This window comes from Manis pentadactyla, chromosome X (assembly GCF_030020395.1).
Source record: "Manis pentadactyla isolate mManPen7 chromosome X, mManPen7.hap1, whole genome shotgun sequence".
Taxonomy (NCBI): Eukaryota; Metazoa; Chordata; class Mammalia; order Pholidota; family Manidae; genus Manis; species Manis pentadactyla.
This window is the reverse complement of record NC_080038.1, coordinates 113401168-113424602: the sequence shown is the minus strand read 5'-3', so window position 1 is coordinate 113424602 and position 23435 is coordinate 113401168. Positions and strand designations below refer to the sequence as shown.

The 23435-nt window shown below is 36.2% G+C and overlaps 1 protein-coding gene across 6 annotated transcripts in view; it reads right to left on the bottom strand.

Moving 5' to 3' along the window:
• The window catches only part of KLHL13 (kelch like family member 13), a 195638-nt gene that overhangs the window by 28765 nt on the left and 143438 nt on the right, over positions 1-23435 (bottom strand). For all 6 annotated transcript variants that reach the window (XM_036929961.2, XM_036929962.2, XM_036929956.2 and 3 more), the window contains one exon: positions 4550-4691. In XM_036929961.2, the coding sequence (XP_036785856.1) occupies positions 4550-4691 (142 nt within the window). The remainder of the gene's footprint in view (positions 1-4549; positions 4692-23435) is intronic.

Sequence of the window (23435 nt, the reverse complement as noted above, 5' to 3'; positions counted from 1 at the left end):
GGTTGAAACAACTTGGTTTGTAGGGCAGAATACAAGAGGAGAGCTCTGGAAAGAGAGTAGAGCTAAAAACAGTCCCCTTCAAGTATTCAGGTGAGTCCTGATAAGTGCATTTGTCTAGGAAAGAACAACCTAGAAGGAACACGAGGAACACTCTCCAAGTCTCACCAAGGGCTGGGAATAGTTCTTATTCAAACCACGGAAGTGGAGACCTTATAATTCTGGGGCCTTAGGAAGAGCACTCAAAAGGATTTGCCTCAGTACTAGGAAAAAGGTTGCCCTAGAATAAATGCTTCTCTGGTTCCACCTCACAAAGCTTAAAAGTAAATGAAAAATATGTTAATGATAGCAGAATTGGGGAAGAAAATCAGAATGTTTGCAAAGTACCTCCAAACTGATGGTGAGCCCTCCACCCTACCTCCTACTTTTTCCTCCCATTACATCTGAGCCTGGACTTAAGGCACCATGTAACACGAAAGCAGGCATCTGGGTGCAGACAAAGAAACCTCTATTTCTAGCTGGAAGAGCAAGAAAGGGGATTCTTAAAGCTCAGAGAGAGTGAAGAAAATCCATTTTACATTTTCCCCCCCTTCTGCTCTCTTGAACCCCAATTCCCAGGCAATTCCAAGGCGGCAATAGTGACAGTGGTGACAGTGGGGATGGCAAATGCCTAAAACTCTGATGGAAAGAAATCTTCATCTTTGGTTGGAGGAGTTGCAATAGTTCTCCAGTAAATACCTGTCTGCATTTGGACAGAATGTTGGTTCAGTAGTGGTAAGTGTATAGCAGAGCAGAATAAATAAAACTCCAGCTTTAAGGCCACAGGATCAATAAGAGAGCCCTAGGGCATTGGGAAGTACTAGGGAGATGACCGAGACAAAGGAGCATGGAAAAGAGACCCCACAAAGTTCTATACCATGGAATACCGCTCAACAATAAAAAGGAGCAAACTATTGATACACACAATAAAGTGAATGGATATCAAGTATATTAGACAAAATAAAAGAAGCCAATCTCAAAAGCTTATAGACTGTATGATGCCATTTATATGATAGTTTCAAAAAGACAAAATGACAATCACAGGAAACAGATCAGTACTATCCAGGGTTTAGAGGTGGGGATGGGTTTGACCATGAACAGGTAACAACAGAGTATGTTGGAGTAATAGAATAGTCCAGTATCATAATTGTGGTGGTGATTACATAAAACAATATATTTGTTAAAACTTGTAAATATATAGACCAATAAAAAAAATGAATTTTGTTGTATGCTAATTTTTAAAAACTATAAAAAGATGGCAAAAGATATGCCAAGCTAACACAAGTTAAATGAAAGCTGCCATGATTATATCACATAAAATAGATTTCAGAACTAAGAATATTTATTATCAATCTGATGAAGGAGCTCAGCTTCCTCCTTAAGAAACTAGAAATATTAGAACAAATTAATCCCAAATTAAGTCAGAGAATGGAAATAAAGATCAGAGTAGAAATTAATGCAATAGAAAACAGAAAAATACAGAAAAGACAATAACTCCAAAATGCTGGTTCTTTGAGAAAATCCATACATCTGATAAAACTTCAGCCAGACTGATAAGGAAAAAAGAGAGAGAAAACACAAATTACCAATACCAGGATCAAGAGAGGTGGTATCACTAGAAATTATATAGCTATTAAAAGGACAATAAGGAAATATGAACAATAGCTTGCCAATAAATTTGAAAACTCAGTTGGACAAATTTCTTGAAAGACACAAGCTAATAAAGATTACTCTAAAAGAAATAAATAACCTGAATAGCCATACATCTACAATAAAACTGGATCTCCACTGGTGAATTCTACCAACTGTTTTCAGAAGAAATAATAGCAATTTTATGCAACAAATCTAGAAAATTTTAACAGCTTTATTGATATATAACATACCATACAATTCATCTATTGAAAGTGCAGTATTCAGTAGTTTTAGTATATACACAGATAATAGGTGCAACCATATCCACAGTGAATTTTAGGGTACTTTCACCATCTCCAAAAGAAACCCTATACCCTTCAGCTATCACCCCTGAATCCTCGCATTTTCTCTAACTCTAAACAGCCATTAATCTACTTTCTATCTCTATAGATTTCTTTATTCTGGCCGTTTTGTATGAATGGGATCATACAAAATGCGTTCTTTGGTTTCTGGCTCCTTTCACTCAGCGTCATGTTTCTCCCTCCGACCTTTTTTTCTTAGTAAGGTATCACTGATATACAATCTTATGAAGGTTTCACACAAGCAACACTGTGATTTCAACATTCACCCATATTATCAAGTCCTCACCCCTCCCCACTGCAGTCACTGTTCATCAGCGTAGTAAGATGCTATAGAGTCACTACTGGTCTTCTCCATGCTATACTTCCTTCCTTGTGACCTACCTATATTATGTGTGCCAATTATAATGCCCCTTAATCCCCTTCTCCCTCCCTTCCCACCCATTCTCCCCCACCCCTCCGTTTGGTAACTGCTAGTCCCTTCTTGGAGTCTCTGAGTCGGCTGCTGTTTTGTTCCTTCAGTTTTGCTTTGTTGTTATACCCCACAAATGAATGAAATCATTTGGTACTTGTCTTTCTCTCAATGTAATGTTTTATGGTTCAACCATGTTGTAGCATATATCAGTACTTCATTCCTCTATATAGCTGAATAATATTCCATTGTATGGCTATGCCACATTTGTCCTGGTACTTTTTTCATTTAATATATTCTTTCCACTCAAAACATGCAGATCTACCTCACTCTTTTTGGTGACTGCGCAGTATTACATAGTTGTGCTGCAACATAATTTAGGAAATCATTTCCCTTTTGGTGGATATGTAAGCTACTTCCAATGTTTCCCCATTATTACAGTGACTTAGGAATACAGGGAGGAAGAGAGAGGCCATCTCTCTTGGACTTTTTGGTGGAAGAAAAACCCTATCTCTAGAACACGGTTCTAAAAGTATGTTCCCTGGACCTGCAGCATCTCTTGGGAGCCCATAAAAAATGAGATTCAGAAACTCTGGGGTAGGACTCAGATCCTCCCTGTTTTAACAAGTCCTCCTCCTTGTGATCCTGATATACACCAAAATGAGGACCACTGCCCTAAATCTCTTTCACTGCACTGCAGTGGCTTTCACTGTTTAGTTTAAAGTAAATTTGAAAAATTATCAGGACCACAAAAATTGGCTTTAATCCATGACTATGGACATGGATAGGCAGAAGTATAGCAGAGAGGTAAATAGGTCTCTTTTCTTTAGAGAGAATATTTTAATATAACCGAAAACCTCTTACTCTCATGCTTTTCTTACCTACTTGATCCCTCATTCTCTCCTCCCATAGCCTTAAAACATCAACAATTAAACCATTTTTGTAGCATTAGATGCCACGAGATGGACAGATTCCTTCCTGACCATCACATTTCCCTTGGTAATACACACAGAGGACAATGAACCCTAAAACCCAGCTCCCGTGAGAAACCAAAACATTGGGAAAATGTGACTGCACTGAATCACAGATGCAAACTAGAAGAGAACTGAGAGCTCTCCTAGTCAAGACTCACATTTTGGAGATAAAGACTAATAAAACCCAGAAAACTATATGACACAGCAGAGCCAATGCAGCAAATATAAGCTTCTTCTCTCAGAATGCTACATACTTTACATTACATGCTGCTTTAACATAACGGCTCTTGACTAGGGATATATATGTGAAATTCACCTAAGGAGATTTCTTTTAAAAATACATTTAGAAACATTTCTTTTCCTTATCTTACTAGGCAGAGAACATGGATCTAATTTAACTATACCTAAAGACATTTATGGACATCCAGTATTATATTGCCGTCTAATGCAGAAGGCCCACAGACGTCAAGGAGTGCCCACAATGGTCAGAAATACTTGGACCCCTTATCCTTATGTTAAAGAGCTCCACATGACAGGTTTTTTTGTTCTTTTGGCTGTCTATCATTTTTCTATCCTCTCCTTTGATGTCAGTTACTACCTCTTAGATCTATCAGCGTGTTTGCAATCCTGCATCCTCACCCCTACTTCCACGCCCCGAAGATTGCCAATGCAAGTCGAGACACCAAATACGATCTTTAGAACTATGATAAAGGTGATAGTAAAATAGGTTGTGAGTGATGAACTAGAGAATTTAGTGTGGGAACTTGTGATATTTACCTTGGCAGAGAGGAAATGGAAAGTCAATGTTGCCAATATAACATTGTGTAAGACAGCGACATGATAGCAAGGCTTTCTTTACACAAACAAAACAAAGAATCAACTCTGGGGATTTTTTTAACATCAGGAAACCTTTTCCTCATCTGGTGTTCGCTTTTTTTAAAAAAAATTTAATTTATAAAATTAAATATTTTAGAGCAACTTTCAGTCACAGCAAAACTGAGCCGGAAGTACACAGTTCCCATACACCTCTGTCCACAAAAACACACAACCTTTCCTAGTATCAGTACCCCACACCACAAAACCCCTGGGTGGTTTTTAAAGCCATGTAATGCTACCAAATGTACAGCTTAAATTACCTGTAACACCACAGAACTGTGGGTATTGCTGGTAAAGATGCGTGTGGTTCCTGCCTTGGAAGACTGCAAATGGGATGAGAGGCCCATTTCGCTGCTTCCGAGGGACAATTTCATGTGTTGGTCTTCCTCTTCCACTAGAGATCTGAAAATTTTTCAAATGAGAAAGAAAGGCAAAGTAAAACTTGATATATAATTCACAAGGAGATTATTCAGGGAAATAGTAGTGCTAATCATGCGACTACAGAACACACTGAATTTTGTTTCACTGTATTTTAGGCTCATACCATTCTGCATCATAGAAGAGACATGTGTATTTGTAAAAGGCTTTCCATGGTCAGAAAGGATACATGAGAACTGAGAAATCAGCCTAAAAGCTTGCTTGTTTACAACTGTAATCACAAAGGGCTTTTTTCATTTTTAGTGCCACAGTAATTGCTTTTAGTATCATACTATTTAGGCAGCAAGAGCACAAAATTGTGTTATTCATAGTTAAAATTACTTTGGAATACCTAATTTTAGAAAGGTAAAAATAAGAGCTATCATTCATCGAATATTCACTGTGTATCAGGTACCTGCCAATGAATTTACACACCCGATCTCATATAACCCTTAAAACAATCTGATGCTATTATTACCTCTTTTTTACTTAGAGTAGGGAAAATGAGCTACATACAGAAAGTTAAAATACATACCTAAGATCACAAAGTTATCAAAGTAGGTGGGCCAGGATTTGAATCTAAATCTAGTCTGATTCCAAACTCCACAAATTCCATTATTAAAAGTCAAAGATTAACTGTGGTATATTAATACAATTACTTCCTCTTCTGTCATTAGTTATAGTTCTAATAAACCCCAAATGAACAAACATTTTACACATGAAATAACTTCTTTTTTTAGCACTATCTCTTACTTACCAGTTTGGGATTATTTAGGCAAATAACAGTCCAGTGTTTTGGTATTTTGGTATATGTACAATATGTACAATGTAATAAATACAAAAGATGATAACTCCATCTTTTCAAAGGCATGAATAATAATAATAATAAATGCTATGCCCATGTATATATTAGACTAATAATTGCTCAGGACCCATAAAAAGGACTGAAGAACCTGTAGCCAACAGGTCATAGAGAATCTGACAAAATATTTCATAGTTAAAGGGCCTCTCAGGTGACACTTTTTAAAAATTGGCCATCTTGGTACAACCTTTCTTTATTACTTAGAGTAGGCTGACTTGTGTTTCCTTAGGTACATATTGTTAAAACTGTCTCTGAATCGCCTGCCTAAGAGCAGGGAGCCCATGGCTCTAATGGGTTTGTGCATTCATGCTGTAAACTGATAAAATGGACGTTAGGAAAAATGGATTTTCAAATGCTAGAACTCAGTATTTTTCCTGTTTAACTTCCTAAATGTTGAATTATTTGCATGCCTAACTCTGGTCTATCCAATATCAGAAAGATTTCACTTTTTTCCATACCATCCTATAATCTAAGTTATCAGTTTTAAAAAATAAAAAGGTTTAAGACAATATCAGGCTTTTAATAAAGATCCTGCTTTTTGAATTCTGACATCAGTGGTTTCAAAATCCCTAGGTTTAAATTCCGTAATAATTAGCAAAAATCCCGGCCTTAAGGGTGACATCAATTCTTCTTAATTATATTAGAGCCATAGCATAACCAAAAATGAATTAATAAAATATGACCATGTTTTATTTAACTCTCATGGATATTTAATAAAGAGAATAATTTAAATAAGATTTTAACAAGCATAAAGGAAAATGAATATAGCTTTCCCCTAGTTTCAGAAATAGCTTTAAAAATAATTAGATTATAAACATGAAATATAGACACACACAGACTTTTTTATGCAGACATTAAAAATTACAGATTCAATTGGAAAAGTGGGAAATAGATTGATGGTGATTAGTATCCCCAACCAGAAAATTTCCATTCATTCAGAATTATTTTAATGCAATAGTCAATCAGAACATATTACTATTTTCTGTATCCTCTGCACAGAACCTGGCACATTAAAAGTTTAATATAAGGCATCTGAATGAATACAGTCTCATGTCTGTGGATCATTCCAAAGGTATTTCTTTATAGTGCAGTGCTTTAAATGACCATTAATTATCATTTTTATAGAACCACAGATGTAAAAGGCGCAGGAGTAAAGCTGAAACCACATTGTGCTTATGACATATCCTGGAAAACAATTTTGGCGTTTTCTTTTGTTTTTTTTTTTTTGACTACACTACAGAAAACAACTTGTTTACTTGTCATTTGCCTCTTGCTCTTAAAATTGAAAAGCAGAATAGGAAAATGTAGCCTTTTCTTAGCAAGATAATACGGCTTGCTTTCTAATTAATTACTTCAAAAGCTGAAGACAACTTCGCTAAAATCATCTTCTTCATGACTTTTTTGTTTGTTTGTTTGTTATCATTAATCTACAATTACATGAAGAACATTATGTTTACTAGGGTCCCCCCTTCACCAAGTCCCCCCCACAAACCCCATTACAGTCACTGTCCATCAGCATAGTAAGATGTTGTAGAATCACTACTTGTCTTCTTTCTTCATGACTTTTTATCAACATCTTTTGACTTTTTAACATTCAGAGCACTCCCTATTATTTCTGCATCAGTAGCAGTACATGTCATGCCATCCTCCTCAGCAGATTCAATATTCTTTTCCATCTCCTTTTCTTGAAGTATACTGAGTGGATGTGAAGAGCATTGCTCTTCCAAGGACGTGAAACCTCTCTGTGAACACCAGGCCACAATAATATCAAAGTAGCCTTAAAGAAATGATTATCTGTGGAATTCTAAAAACAAATAACATGTTTTTAATCTTAAGGGATTTTCCCAAGCAATATGGTTAAAAGCAATATAAAGACCAGTGGTTCTCACAGGGGGAGGGGGTCCAAGGAGATTTTGCACCCCCCTCCTCTGTTTGGCAATGTCTAGAGACATTTTTTTAGTGTGGCTGGGCGGGGGTGGGGAGTGGTGCTACTGTCATCTACTGGGAGGCTACTAAACACCCTGCAATCTGCAGGAAACTTCTCCACGTCGAAGATGTACTCAGGCAAATAGGTCAAGAATGCCAAGGTTGAGAAACCCTAATAAAGAGCGGTTAACCCACTCAGGAAAATTTTTCTAAAGTAATTTCATGTTCTAAATAACTTTCCCGTCCTAGGGTTGACTCCCTGAGGCAATGTTGGCAGTAACAGTAGGATTACTAATTACCACTAACTTGTCCAAGACTACCTAACAATGAAATACCTTGGCTCTCCTCCTGCCCAACAAATTTGAAAAATCAAGTGTTTACAGTAGATAAGTAGATAATGGCTTTGAAATTTATAAGACAATTATACAAGAAAGCTTTTGTTCCATCTAAACTCACATAAGAATAACAATTCTGCTTAATTCTGGTTCACAATTGTCATTTGGATTCACTTTTACATGGTAACTGAGACTCAGGCAAATCCTGCCCAAATAATCCCATTTCAGGAACGCTGTAAAATTATTCATGGGGGACATTGTGCTCATCAATTTTCTGTCTAAAAATCAAATCTTCCCACAACATCTGTATGTTACTACCATTCCACTCCCGCCTACCCCACTACCAGTGGACACATCTTATTTTCCAAACAACAGCCAACCACAGAGCACAAAAGCAATCTTTCACGAAGTGTACATGAATCAGTCAACTGTGCTTGCTCAGAGAGAACCATTACTTTTTCAAAGAGCATTATGATAGAGCTAGAGGAGAGGCACTGTCTGATCGTTTTGCTGAACACATTGCAAAGGTGGTCAACAGCTGAAATGAACATACACAGACTATGGTATTTCTTTGCACTATTTTTTGAAGACAAAAGAAATAGAAAGTCAAAGCAATTGTCATATGTTAACAGGCTGATGTTAACATTAGGTTCTTGCCTCAAAAATTTCCATATTTTAAAAATTACCCCGAAGGGAAATGTGTAAATAATACGAGCACATAATTCATAAAGATGCAAGTACAAATGATTAATGGAGAGAAAATTATTCAACTTCATTAGTATTCCCAAATATGCAAATTTAAGCAAGGACTTCATCTTTAAACCTGTAAACATATCTAAGAGTAGACTGGAAGATACACTTTCAAAATTGTTAGTGCAAACAAAATGTATTATTTTGCTGTCTACATGGCACTGTTTCCCCAAATTGACTTTTTAATGGCAATTTGAAAATCAAATGGACAAATTTTTTTCTTTTAAAAGTGAACACATGACAATGGTGTATTATATGTAAGACCTGGTGCATGGGCTGCAGCAAGAGGGCTCTGTCAACCTGGTTCAAATATGTTTTTTACAATGAACAGTTCTGTAGAGGTAATAGTTTGGTAGACATTCTATAAAAAAAAGTGCACTTTTAGAAGTCGCTACAGCAATCAAGATCGCTGGTATGCTATATGGGGAAAGGAAGAGTATCTCACAATTGCATAATTTGACTTCAAAGCCTTAAGTAGTTTTCCAACATTCATCAATCTCCCTACCAAGCCCCCCTAAAATCCACTGAAACCAGTACTTTTGTGTTTGAAAAAATTGCGTTAAAAAAGCTTGATAAATTCTAAAACGTGTGTCTCAATTTCTTGGTTTCTAGCATTGCAAGCACCAGTTCATGTTACACAGAAAACCAGGTAAGGTCAAATATCACTGTCAAGGAAAAGGGGATATTTCAGTACTTTTTAAAATTAGTAGTATGAAAACACCTGAAACACTTGATTTTTCTCAGCAGAGGTATTATATGTGCCAACCCATGCCCTGGCATGTTAACTTCTTGCTTACACCACATTAACACTGTTGTGAATAAAAGATGCTCATAGGATATATGTATTTGCAGAAAAATGTACTGCCCAAGACTCTCAGAATAGTTGTCAAACTGTTCTCTTTATTTTCCTATATTGTTTTTAATTTCGGAAGGGAAAAAATAAATGAATCAGAGAAAAGCGAAAAAGGTAAAAGTATATGAACAACATCTTTAACATTTCCCTGTTCAGTTCCCAATTAATTTCATAGCACTTCTTTTTGTCTGTGACCATTACACGACAAAGTGGTTACACCTAACAATATGTTCAAATCACATAATTCCACCATAACAAAAGACTAGGGGCTTCTGAGTTAGTGTCTAAAGCATTATACAAATATTGTAATTTCTCAGGGTAATAAGATTATCACAACTGAAAGTCAGTGCCAGTGTGTTGGTATGCAAGAACAGCCACAATAATAAAACAAAAGAAAAATAAAAGCCATGAATGGTATAATATACAACAAATTGGTCAGTTAATCAAGGCACTGACTCATGTTTTCCACCAGCCATCCCCCAGAAAAACAAAATGTGTATTTCTCACATTCACAATTTAAAAAGTGAATCAAGAAAAAGATTTTCTTCAAAGAAGTACTGCTCCATTTGTTTTTTCTGTTCTGAAACAGAGAAGTATTTGCTAGCAGCAGCATTTGCTAAATGAAACATTTCTTGTGTTAAAGTTGCATGGCAGGTGGAGGAGAAATTTAGCCACCTGTTCTCATATTCATTTGAATTTGAGGGCTAAATCTGCCAAGGTATTTCCTTCTACTCCTGAGAAATAAATTAAAAATTTAAGATGGTAGAAGTCATTTGTCATTGATATTTCGACAGATTCAAAGTAGGCATACTGCATTGAATTCTAAAGACATTAATAACCTTCCTACTTCACAGAATTTAGGATTTTAACTCTCCTTCACTCCTCCCCAAAATTGAATGATACATACATACACACACACACACACACACACACACACACAAACTTTATCTCACTCTCTCAACTTCTCTTAAGAAAAAAAGAGGGAAGGTATTTTTTAAATATCAGAAAGAAAATTTCCAACTTATTAAGTAAGTTGATACGTACAAAATAAGCCTGGTATTTTCATTAAAAGAAAGAGGGGAAAAAAACCTGCATCTTAAAATGTTGAAAGATATGTCCCAACTAAAATGTCATTTGCAGTATCATTACACAAGGAAATTATAAATATCATAGCAACTTCTCTCAATAAGGCATGAATTAATTGCTGTTTAAGAAGCTATGGAGAATGTATCTCTTAATGAGGTTCTTGCCTGAGAGGAATCAAGAAAGATAAACTTTGGTTAGTTATCTGTATTTTTTAATGAATTGAATATAAGTACATTATTGTCACCTTGCAGTGACTTCACTAATGGAAATCATTGGCATAGATATAAAATAGTTACTAATCTTTCCAAGGCTTTCTTTTCTGTTGCAGCAATACCAGAGCCCACAGAAGAGAAAATCAAGTTCAAGGTGATTGAGGGTCAGACTGTAAAATGATTTTCCAAAGTAAAGAAGCTTCTTTATATGCATATATCCATCACATTTAAAATAAAATCACATTAATAAATAGCTGATGGCAGTTTTAACATAGGAATATGATTGTTTACCCAGCACCTGCTATGTACTAGGCATTGTGCCAGACACGTTCTCTATGCTACTTAATCCTCATAACAATCCCATTTTAAAGACAGGGAACTAAAGCTCATAAGAGTATAAGGCCTCACCATGAGTCTGGTCACCCATCACAATCACAGAAATAGTACTATGTCACAGATGAGGGAATTGGGCTAAACAAATGGAATGACAAATGATACTCCATCAGATAACTCTACCCGGATGAAAGTTAATTATCCAAACCATAAAGCATTTGCACTGAATATCTCAATCCTGTCCGTAAAAAACCTTAAAATTACTGTTTGCTCCCTTTACTTACCATATTTCAAGACTTAAGCCTTCCTTCATCTTTTAAAATCCATGTACTAATTAAACTAGATGAAGTCTCATGCATCTAGACCAGAAAATTCTTCTGTTTAGAAGCTTGGTTATATACTATTTCTCACTCTTCATGTTTCCTATTAATAATTTGATGAAAGATGACAGAGGGAGATGACTGATAGATGATAGATCGATGATAGATGGACAGATTGATAGATGGATAGATTGATAGATAGATATAGATGATAGATATAGATAGATGATAGATAGATATAGATAGATAGATAGATGATTGATAGATACCTGAAGTAGAATTCAAAGAGTAAGCAAAAGAATGGATTTCTAAATGCTGATGTCATACCTGCTATATTAAGCGGAATCCCCCTTGCCTTAAGAAGCTATACAAGGTGAGAGAGCACGCAAGTGGTAGTGGAGGTACGAAGACGACAATATGTAGATGTGGGTTGGGGAAACAGCATGGGTTCCCATCACTGTCAATAATCCCCTCCCCAGTACAAAGAGGAAATATAGGCACACCTGGTTTTATTGTGCTTTGCTTTATTGCATTTTTTACAAATTGAAGGTTTGTAGCAATCTTGCATGGAGCAAGTCTATCAAGGCCATTTTTCCAACAGCATTTGCTCACAGATGTCTCTGTCATATTTTGGTAATTCACACAATATTGTAAATTTTCATTATTACATTAGAACTGTGACAATCTCAATGATAAAACTTAAGTGGATGAGGAATTGCTTCTTAGGGATGAGCAAAGAAACTGGTTTCGTGAGATGGACTCTCCTCCTGGTGAAGGTGCTGTGAGGACTGTTGAAATGACAACAAAGGATTTAGAACATTACATAAACATAGTTGGTAAAGGAGTGGCAGGGTTTGAGAGAATCGACTCCAATTTTGAAACTGTGGGTAAAATGCTATCAAAGTGCATTGCATGTTACAGAGCAAAGGAACAGTCCAGTGGTGCAGCAAACTTCACTGTTGTCTTATTTTAAGAAATTGCCACAGCCCCCCAACCTCCAACAACCCCCACCCTGACCAGTCAGCAGCCTCAATACCGAGGCAAGACCCTCCACCAGAAAAAAAGATGACTGGCTGAAAGCTCAGATGATGGTTAGCATTTTTTAACCATAAAATATTTTTAATTAAGGTATGTACATTGCATTATTCAGACAAAACACTATTGGACACTTTATAGTATAATATAAACATAACTTTTATATGCACCGGGAAATCAAAGTTTCATTTGACTTGCTTTATTGTGATATGTGCTTTATTGCAATAGTGTGGAAAGGGACCTGCAGTATCTCTGAGGCACGCCTGTAGATGTGATCTTCTGTTGCACTTGTTCTGCTACCAGAAGCCCTCTGGAAGGCTGCCCCACCCTAGAGCCAGCACCTGCCACTGGTCTATCTAGATATACCTGAGGCAGGGAGCACGCCTTCTCTTTCCATCCCCAAATGAAAAAACTGGAATTGTGCAACTACGACATCCAGGCCAACTTTCCTTAAAGATTTTTGCTCCCAGAGGATTTGTTAACCAAGGTGTCATTTTACTTATCGGTAGCTCACCAACTTTGAAATTTGACTATCGTGCTATGGCGCATTTCAATGGAAAAGTGTGTTATTAAAGAATTAGGCTTACACCTGCCTAAAATTTCAGTTATTAAGTATTCAAACATCCAAGTTATACAATTTTTGAGTTTATTATAAAGGAAGATTCCACAAACTCAAAACCAATTAGAAATCACTGAGACAAATCTCTTTGGGAAGAGGAGAATCATTAACCAAGTGGTAAAAATCCTATCCTTTTCTGTGTTTTCTGAATTTCCCAGTTATACTCAATTTCACGAAGTCAGTAATTCATGACCAGGTGTTAAGGGAATGTTTATTTCTCTTTAAAAGGAAACAAACAAACAAAAAAAGCAGACTTTCAAACTTACAAAGTAATAGCCAATTGCATTCCGTGTTTAAGAATTATAATTGGCAGCTCTCACTGATTCTGTCCTCAAAGGCTGTAATAAACACAACAAATCTCAACCTTGATCTTGCAGTGACCTAGAAGCATCTCTAATTATTTCAATGAATGTAGTAAAAATTTCAGTATCAAATCAATCATGTTTTAATGTAATATGTTTAACATAATTTAATCAAATCAATATTTTACTATGACAGCCAGTATTTTTAAGACAGGGGAAGGTTATAAAAAAAATCAGAAGACAGACTCTCAACTCAGTGAGTCTGAGAATTACACTTAGGGTAATCCAAGCTCATCTCAGATATGGAGCTTATAGAGCAAATAAATTTAAGTATAATTTTTCATATTATAATTATTTTCCTTCTTTTACATATCTACTTCCCCATTAAGGTTTTTTTTTTCATAAAACCTTGTTGTAAGAGGTTAAGTTATCCCTCTTGTACTATGCTTACCATGAAGAAACAACTATTGCTAACTTTAAATCTCAGGCTGTTAGGAGATGCAAAAAAATCTGTACTGTTACTAACAGCCCACTCACCCATCTAAACATTCAAGTATCATATTCCAAGGGTAGAAGCGCAGTCTTTAACCCCAAAATGGCTTCCGATTTTTCTACTAAAATGCCGTCAGGATCCACCATTTTACTACACTCCTAGAAAGCCACTTGTGCCCAGCTAGCTCAGTTGGTAGAGCATGAGACTCTTCCTAGAAAACTATTTTAACTAAGATTGTTTTAATGTTCAGTTCCACGTCACAGTGAAATTTCATGACCTAGCTACAGACAGCTCTGCTAAAGTGAGTAACAAAAAATTTCTCTACAAAAATACTTTTATAAGTCTCTGTTCATAGTGCAGTAACACTAAGATTAGTCCTTTAGGCAAACTATATTTGTTTACCTAAAATATTAAATATTTTTTCTTGAATATCATTGATATATAATCTTATATTGGTTTCAAATATACAACTCAGTGGTTCAACAATTACCCATATTATCAAATCCTAACCCCAACCAGTGCAGTTACTATCTGTCAACCCAGGAAGATGTAAAAGAATCGTTGGCTATATTCTCCATGCTGTACTACCATCTCAGTGACCAACTTACATTACGATTGAGAATTTTTGTGCCCCTTTATCCTCTGCACACTCCCACCCACTCACTCAAACCCCTCCCTCATGGTAAACATGTCACTTCTCAGTGTCTATGAGTCTACTGCTGCTTTATTCATTCTGTTTTGCTTTGTTTTTACATTCCACAAGTAAGTGAAACTATATGGTATTTGCCTTTCTCTGCCTGGCTTATTTCACTGAGCATAATATCCTCTAGCTCTATCCATGTTGTTGCAAATGGCAGGATTTTTTATGGCTGAATAATATTCCATTTTGTATATGTACCACCTCTTCTTTATCCATTCATCTGATGGACACTTAGGTTGCTTCCTTATCTTGGCTATTGTAAATAATGCAGGAATAAACATAGGTGCATGTATCTTTTCAAATCAGGGATTTTGTGTTCTTTGGGTAAATTCCTAGAATTACTGGGTCAAATCGTATTCTATTTTTAGTTTTTTGAGGAACCTCCATACCACTTTCCACAATGGCTGCACCAATTTACATTCCCACCAAGAGTGTAGGAGGGTTCCCATTTCTCCACATCCTCACCAACACTTGTTATTTCTTGTCTTTTGGATAGTGGCCATTTTAACTGGTGTGAGGTGATATCTTGTGGTTTGGATTTGCATTTCCCTGATGATTAGCAATTTGGAGCATCTTTTCATGTGCCTTTTGGCCATCCATATTTCTTCTTTGGAGAAATGTCTGTTCAGGTTCTTGCCAATTTTTCAATTGGGTTGTTTTCTAGGTGTTGAGCTGTATGAGCTCTTTATTTTTTTGGATGTCAACCCCTTATTGGATATGTCATTTATGAATATATTCTCCCATACTGTAGGTTGCCTTTTTGTTCTACTGATGGTGTTCTTTGTTGTACAGAAGCTTGTTAGTTTGGGATAGTCCCACTTGTTCATTTTTTATTTTGTTTCCCTTGCCGGAGGAGATGTGTCCAGTAAGAAGTTGCTCATGCTTATATTCAAGAGATTTTTGCCTATGTTTTCTTATGAGTTTTATATTCTTAATAAAATTGGTAATGATAGCAGACTTTTTTTGGATGGGATAGATGCAAATTATCCTCATTGGGATAATGAAGATTATTAATTAAATTTATTAATTAATTTCATTAATTTAACAAATTAAATTCATTGGGGAGTTGGCCACTTTAGGGGTAAGGTATTTCTTTTTAGGAAAATTATGGTCTATGACTTAAACAGTCTATGTGTTCTAGGGTCGAACTCAAAAAAGGTAGAGGCAATCATATCATTTAAATAATATGACACAGTATGCATCAAGCATTCTCACTTCCCAGTCATTTAAAGGACAATTTTAAATAGAAGATAGTGGGAGTATTTTCAGACTATGTGTGTTTTTCAGAAGCTATGAATCATGAAGTAGTAATGAAGTACTATTCTGTTTGTGATAAATAGGAGAGAGGGCTATTAAGCAAGAAAAAGGGAAGCATTCCTTTCCTTCCTTCCACAGAGTCCTTTAAACCAGTGTTTCACACCCCAGTTTATAATTTCTGACTCTCAGAGTGCTGATGAGAAGGAGACAGGGGAGAGCCATCAAGTAGGTGAGGATAGCACAGTTAAGGTGTTAAGTTTGCTCAGCTAGTTGGAAAATGCTCCTCTAAATGCTACTACCCTCACTCATCCCATTTACAACAGCTATTTCTTGAAGCTATAAATCTTTTTCAAATCTCCAAAATCCAATATTTTTATAGATCATGCTTTAATGAGAAAATTAGTTTATTTAAAGGTACTTTCAATGGAAATGAACTTGACTATGCAGTTCTTCATGGTCATTTTTGGAAGCTTGGTCGGACAGAAGAAAGTTCAGTGATCTCATATATCTAGACATCATGCATTAAGAGAACCATAGACAGGATATTTTGGATTCAAAGAGAAAACTGTTATCAAAATACTTCAGGCATCTTTCACTCCTGCTTCTTCCCCATCTACCATGTTTAGACAACTGTCAAAGTGCTGCTTGAAGAACTCTCTAGCATGCTCCCATCTTTCACCTCCTTTCCGCTCTCACTGCCCCTACCACACTTCCGGTATCTAATATTTCTTACTTGGATTTGGTTATTAATATAAACTACATATTTGTCATAGTATAGCTTCTTCACATACTGTGATTGTATTTATAGCTCTGAAAGTTATTTCCTTGCTCAAAAGTATTCAATGATCTCTTACTACTTGCTGAACAAAAAAACCAAATCCCACACTCAGGTTCAAGCATTCTTGGAACTGCCCTCCTTTGCCAATAGCACATTTCAGCAAATAATTCAAAATAAATATATATTTAATAACTAGAGAATAAATAAAAATCCAAATATTCACAAACTATCAATTGTTTTGCTTTAGAATATGTTGTTTTCATATACAATAACAGTGAGGCCTTTTGTTTCTATTGACAACCAATTAATGTGTAAAAGCCATTCATTTCAAACATTTTGATAGAAGGAAATTTACTTAATTTAAATTTGGTATCTGCCCAACCTTTGCAGTTAGGCTGAAATCCTTTTAAGTATAAAACAATTCAGAACATAAATAACTGAATGATATTTTTAGGTACTAATTTTTTATTTATTTCTCCAAAATCCTAGTCAGACTTCCTTTTTCCTAGTCAGTCATTTTTTCAAACTATTCATACAAAACACATTACCATTTAAGTGCAAACATACTAGTTTTAAAACATAAACTTGTCTAAAATAGTTTTCCCACTATAGTAAGGGGTATGTGAAAATAAGTCAAATAGTTCTTAACTTTAAGAGCAGTTGCTCTCTTGAGACAGATTCTAGTCTTATTTTCTTTACCAAATTACAATTTGATGAGGCGTGACTAAAGTATTCTGGTCACCAGTAAATTGCTTCTACTAAAATTACTTTCAGCATGTGCCAGAATCACAGTATTTTTCACCAAGCAAAGAACAGAATCAGGATTCTGGATTAGTTCTTTTCATAAGGAAGAGAGCTATAACTCACTGTGTAACAAAAGTGTGATATATTAGATTACCGCACATATCTAATGAAGAAATTCAGCACTCTTAAGTGATGTGCACGGGGCTACAGACCTAAAAACTCTCTCTAAATTCATTCATCTACCCAATATTTACTGAGCATTTACTATGTGCCAGACACTGCTCTAGCAGACAGGGAAACAAAGAACAGGCAGGATACATGCCTGCAAAGAAACCACAGTACAAGAAATAATTACATTCCAAAAGTTTAAAGAATATAAAAATAATAATATTCTCACCATTATCTACCGACAAATACCATGGTGCTTAATTCACATAAAGCACAGTAGCACAATGGAATTGTAAACTTTGCTCCCTAGTACAGAAGTGTATCATTTCGTATTTAGCATATGCACACCAAATAAAAAATTACATCAACTTTCCTTACTATTATTTTATTTTAAAGGATTGTTCATCCAGATCAGGCTATCCACAAAGCTGGATCAGCAATCAAACAATATCAGCTATTCAAAAATATTATCTGCAATTATAATTATATGAAAGAAAGGCAAAACTTATGGTGATGCATCACATCATCTGAAAAAAGGCAGTCTCTAATTGCATCTATCTATAGTTCAGCAATATGTCAATGAAAAATATTCTAATTAGCCAGGTCTACATTCTACTTGAGATCAACATTTTGGTTCCAGTTCCATGAAGTTTTGCTTAGCTGTGAATCATTCAGCAATGATTACATACACATAACCTCACAATTGTAGGAAAGTACTCACAATGAATGCACACCACTTCAATTTGCTGATGCTGGGGACTAGATAACCTATTCACAGCCTAGAACACCCATATACTTTTCAAAAATCTATTCCAAATATTTTGTGGGTCCATCCAAACTAAAGCTAGATCGAGCTGAGTTAATTAGGAACATGGTTTACTGTAGACAAGAGAAAAGCTCTGATGCAATCACATCAATAAAGACAAATCTAGTTGTGATTTTTGTAATAAACTGAACTTAAACATTAATTTGTAATACAGTTGATGGAATGGGAAAAAATAATAAAAAGGAAATATAAATTAAGAATGCACTAAATCATCAAATAGAACATCACAGCTGGAGGTAAAGTGATCTGACATGATAAATATCACATTCTCTTTCAAGGTGCAGTGGTATGACAAAGAGTAATTTCTAAGCTTTCTTCTAGCTCTTGGATTCAAAGAACGCTGAATATGATAATTAAGCTTTTTAAAAAGATAATTAAGCTTTTTTTAACCAATCAGTGAAAAGCTCTATATTTTTGAAACCAGAAAAACAAAAAGTGAGCATAGAAGATGTTACAGACCAAATTATAAACATAGAACATAGGTCATTAAGAATTTTTCAAAACACCTGCAGTCTGAGACTTTAATGTGAGAGGGCAGAAGAGGGACAGGGGAGGTGCAGAGGGATGGCAGAAACACCAGTTTAGTGCAGCTGTTCAGGGACATTCAGCTGAGCTTCCCACTACAATCTATTATTCTCACAATGTTTCACTCTCAAAACTCTAGTGCTCTAAAATACAGTATCCAATGCTTTTAAATAAAAAACTCAGTCAACTTCTGTACCTTCCATAATAGGAAGCAGACAGTGTCTAGGAGTTAAAATGACTGGTCCTGAGTTTGGAACATCCCTATGCTCACCTGCAAATTAAGAAATGTCACTTTTCAGGCCATAATAACTTTCTGGAGAATGAGGTTTAATGCTCAATATCTGAATGGCACAGATAGTTCTCCCCATTGTTTCATTCTTCCTATTTCACTCAATCAATGTTAACGAGGTAACACCCAAATGTCAGTGTTTTCCCGCTGCATCAAATACTGAAGGGCATTAGTAAGGTAACGGCCACATAATCATATGCCACTGCTATCTACTTCGGTAATATTTTGAACATTGTTAAAAGGTTCTTAATAACTTGTATTATCTTTGTGACTTTCCAGAGACGTGAGGACCTTGTAGCTGTTAACTACCATTTTCTTGTAGCTTTACATTTTATCTTATTTAGAAACACTCTTTTAATAAACTGAAAATATTTTGAAAAAGTAAAAAGAAATGCAGTCCTTCAAAATTTTTTCAATTCGTCAACACAAGAAAATGCAGTCAATATCAACCAACTTGTATTATGCACTCACTGTAGAATTTTTTATACAGCTCTAATAATCAGTGGAGTAATTCTTTGCTTGTTAATTAAAATTTTATTTTAAAAATACCATGAATTTATTTAAAAGGTGGCACTAATGATTCTTAGCTTTTAAAAGGACCAGGCACGTCATCTCAAAAACAGCCTGCATTTTAAGAAGACAAATTAATAGTTTTTAAATGATAAGCATCTTAATTTTAACTCATTTGCATTTTATGTGTTTGTGTATACATGCAAAATCAATGTACTCAACACATTTTTGCTATTTTATAGGACCTAGAGCATAGTAAAAGTTCTAACAGTAGAACTTCTTTTCATGATATTTTCAACACAATCCCAGATTATAATGCTGTCACCAGCTAATTCTACTTCTTAGTAAGATTTCCAGGAAATGATTGTTACAAATTTTGAAAACTGCCTGGGTTATGTTTAAACTACTGCAATTTTCAAGAACAAAACTTCTGGCCCAGAGATTAATAAATATAGCTTAGTAATAAGAATGTAAAATTTTTGGAACCACTCCATATTATCCAAGTTTGTACAGTCTAATCATATGAGTCCTAAAAAGTGGAAGAGGAAGGCAGAAGAGTGAATCAGAAAGAGATGGATGTGATGGACTCCTGCCATTAGTGTCATTGAACATGGAGGAAGGAAGCCACAAGCCAAGGAAACCAGCTGGTTTCCAGAAACTGAGAATGACTCTCAGCTTACACCCAGCAAGAAGATGGCAACCTTGGTGATTTCTACAAATAACTGAATTCTACCAATGATGCAAATTAGCAGGAAATGGATTCTTCCCTGGAGCCGCAGAAACAAACACAGCCTGCTGACAACCTTGATTTTAGTTCAGTAAGACCCATACCAGACTTTCGACCTAAAAAAAAAATAGTAATAATAATTTGTTATGTAATAATATGTTATAACTGTAATTTGTTCTGGTAGCAATAGAAAACTAATACAGAGGTTTTCTTGGGTGCTGCACACAGTTAAGCAATGGGCCAAGAAAGTCCACAAGAAAGTACTCAATATACTGACTGGGTAGTACTTTAGGAAAGTGCTAAAAAGAGCACAACAGCTAAAGCATGGTGGGTGGCCAATGAAGATAGAGTAATGCTTCAAGAGAAATAGGAAGATACTTTGAGGGAGAGATTGAATTAAAGATGGCGGCATGAGAGGTGAGACAGACACCTCCTCCTAAAACCACATATAATATGAAAATATAATTAATACAACTAATCCTGAAAGAGCAACAGGAAAGAAGGCTGCACCAGGTTGCATACACCTGGAGAAAAGAGCAGACCTCACAGAACAGGGAAATGTACCAAGGCTGCAATCCAGCAGGGCCCAAGCCCTTCCCCCACCCCAGCTCACAGGTGAGAGGAAGATAAACAGAGCAGGGAGGAGGTAGAGGCCTGGGACTGCTGAACACCTAGCCCTGGAGATCTGCTCTTGGAGCACCAACCTACATTGCATGGTGCTCTGGTGATTTACTGCAGTTGGAAAGCTAAGACAGGCAGAATACCTAGAGAGATGGAGATTCCAGCTGCTTGTGGAAAACAGATTCATATCCAGCTGATCTGGGTGGGCAGTCTGAGAGACTTCTTAAAAGCAAGAGGGCTGCTAAAGGGGCAAGGATTGCACAGAGCTTACTGGTCAGGAGAAACGACACATAGACAAAATTGTCCGGGTGCACTCTGCCCAGCAGGCTGGGAGATTAAATGATCTTCAGGAGCTCCATCCCCCTGGCTGGCTATGCAGCTCCAAGACCCCGACTGTGATACACAGCCTGCTGTGTCTTCCTCCCGGCTAGCCTGTACCTGGCTCAGGCTCGCAAACCAGCAACCCCTGCCCTGGCATCAGGCCAGTTGGAGAGAAGCCCTGCCTATAGCAGCTACAAACACAAAACATAGAGGCTTACATGTGTGGGTTTGGCCCACTGGTTCTGGCAGTGGAGACGGGCATAGCAGCTGGGAAGCAGAAAACAGCTCTTTCCTCCCCCGAGGCACCAACACTGCTCCCCTGCGACCTGCGAAATTGCTCCGGTGGCTGAGCAGCTCTAGAGTGTAGAGGTTCTGGGCACTAGAGGCCACCACAGACAAATATGAAACGTCAAAGGAATCTGGATCAAAGCAAAATTATGAATACACCTGAGAAAGATTCAAATGAAATCAACCTCATGAATCTTCCTGAAAGAGATTTCAAAATAAAAATCATTAACATGCTCATGGAGGTACAGAAAAATATTCAAGAACTCAGGAACCAATTTAGGATGGAGATACAGTCATTGAAGAACACAATGGAGGGTACTAAAAGCAGACTAGATACAGTTAAGGAGAAAATAAATGAAACAGAAATTAGGTAAGAGGAATACAAAGAAGCTGAGACACAGAGAGAAAAAAGGATCTGTAAGAATGAAAGAATACTGAAAGAACTGTGTGACCAATCCAAACGGAACAATATTTGTATTATAGGGGTACCAGAAGAAGAAGAGAGAGAAAAAGAGATAGAAGTGCCTTTGAGGAAGTAATTGCTGAAAACTTCCAGAATACGGGGAAGGAGATAGTCTCTCAGGCCAAGGAGGTACACAGATCTCCCAACACAAGGGACCCAAGGAGGGCAACACCAAGACATATAATAATTAAAATGGCAAAGATCAAGGATAAGGACAGATTATTAAAAGCAGCCAGAGAGAGAAATAATATCACATACAAAGGAAAGCCCATCAATCTATCATCAGACTTATCAGCAGACACCTTACACAGGCCAGAAGGGAGTGGCATGATATATTTAATGCAATGAAGCATAATGGCCTCGAATCAAGAATATCTTATCCAGCAAGATTATCATTTAAATTTGAAGGAAGGATTAAACAATTTCCAGATAAGCAAAAGCTGAGAGAATTTAGCTCCCACAAAGCATCTCTACAGTGTATCTTGGAGAGACTGCTATAGATGGAAGTGTTCCTAAAGTTAAATAGCTCTCACCAGAGGTAATAAAAAGAGTTAGACAAAGACTAGAGAATATGAGACCTAATATATAAAGAATGGAGGAGGAAGAAAAGGAGGGGAAAAAAAGAACCTTTAGATTGTGTTTATAATAGCATACTAAGTGAGTTAACTTAGACTCTTAGATAGTAAGGAAGTTACCCTTGAATTTTTGGTCACCATGAATCCAAAGCCTGCAATGGCAATAAGTACATATGTATCAATAATCACCCTAAATGTAAATGGTCTGAATGCACCAGTAAAAAGACACAGAGTAATAGAATGGTTAAAAAAATAAAAAAACAAGACTAATCCATATGCTGCCTACAAGAGACTCAATTCAAACCCAAAGATATACACAGACAAAAAGGGAAGGGATGGAAAGAGATATTTTATGCAACTAATAGGGAGAAAAAGCAGGTGTTCAGTACATGTATCAGACAAAACAGACTTTAAAACAAAGAAAGTCACAAGAGACAAAAAAGGCCATTACATAATGATAAAGGGGTCAATCCAACAAGAGGATATAACCATTATAAATATCTATGCACCCAACACAGAAGCACCTACATATGTGAAACAAATACTAACAGAATTAAAAGGTGAAATAGAATGTAAAGGATTCATTCTAGAAGACTTCAACACTCTACTCACTCCAAAGGACAGATCACCAGACAGAAAATAAGTAAGGAGACAGAGGCATTGAATAACACATTAGAACAGACAGACATAACAGGCATCTATACAACTCTGCACCCAAAACCAGGAGGATACAATTTTTTCTCAAATGCACACAGAACATTTTCCAGAATAAACCACATACTAGGCCACAAAAAGAGCCTCAGTAAATTCA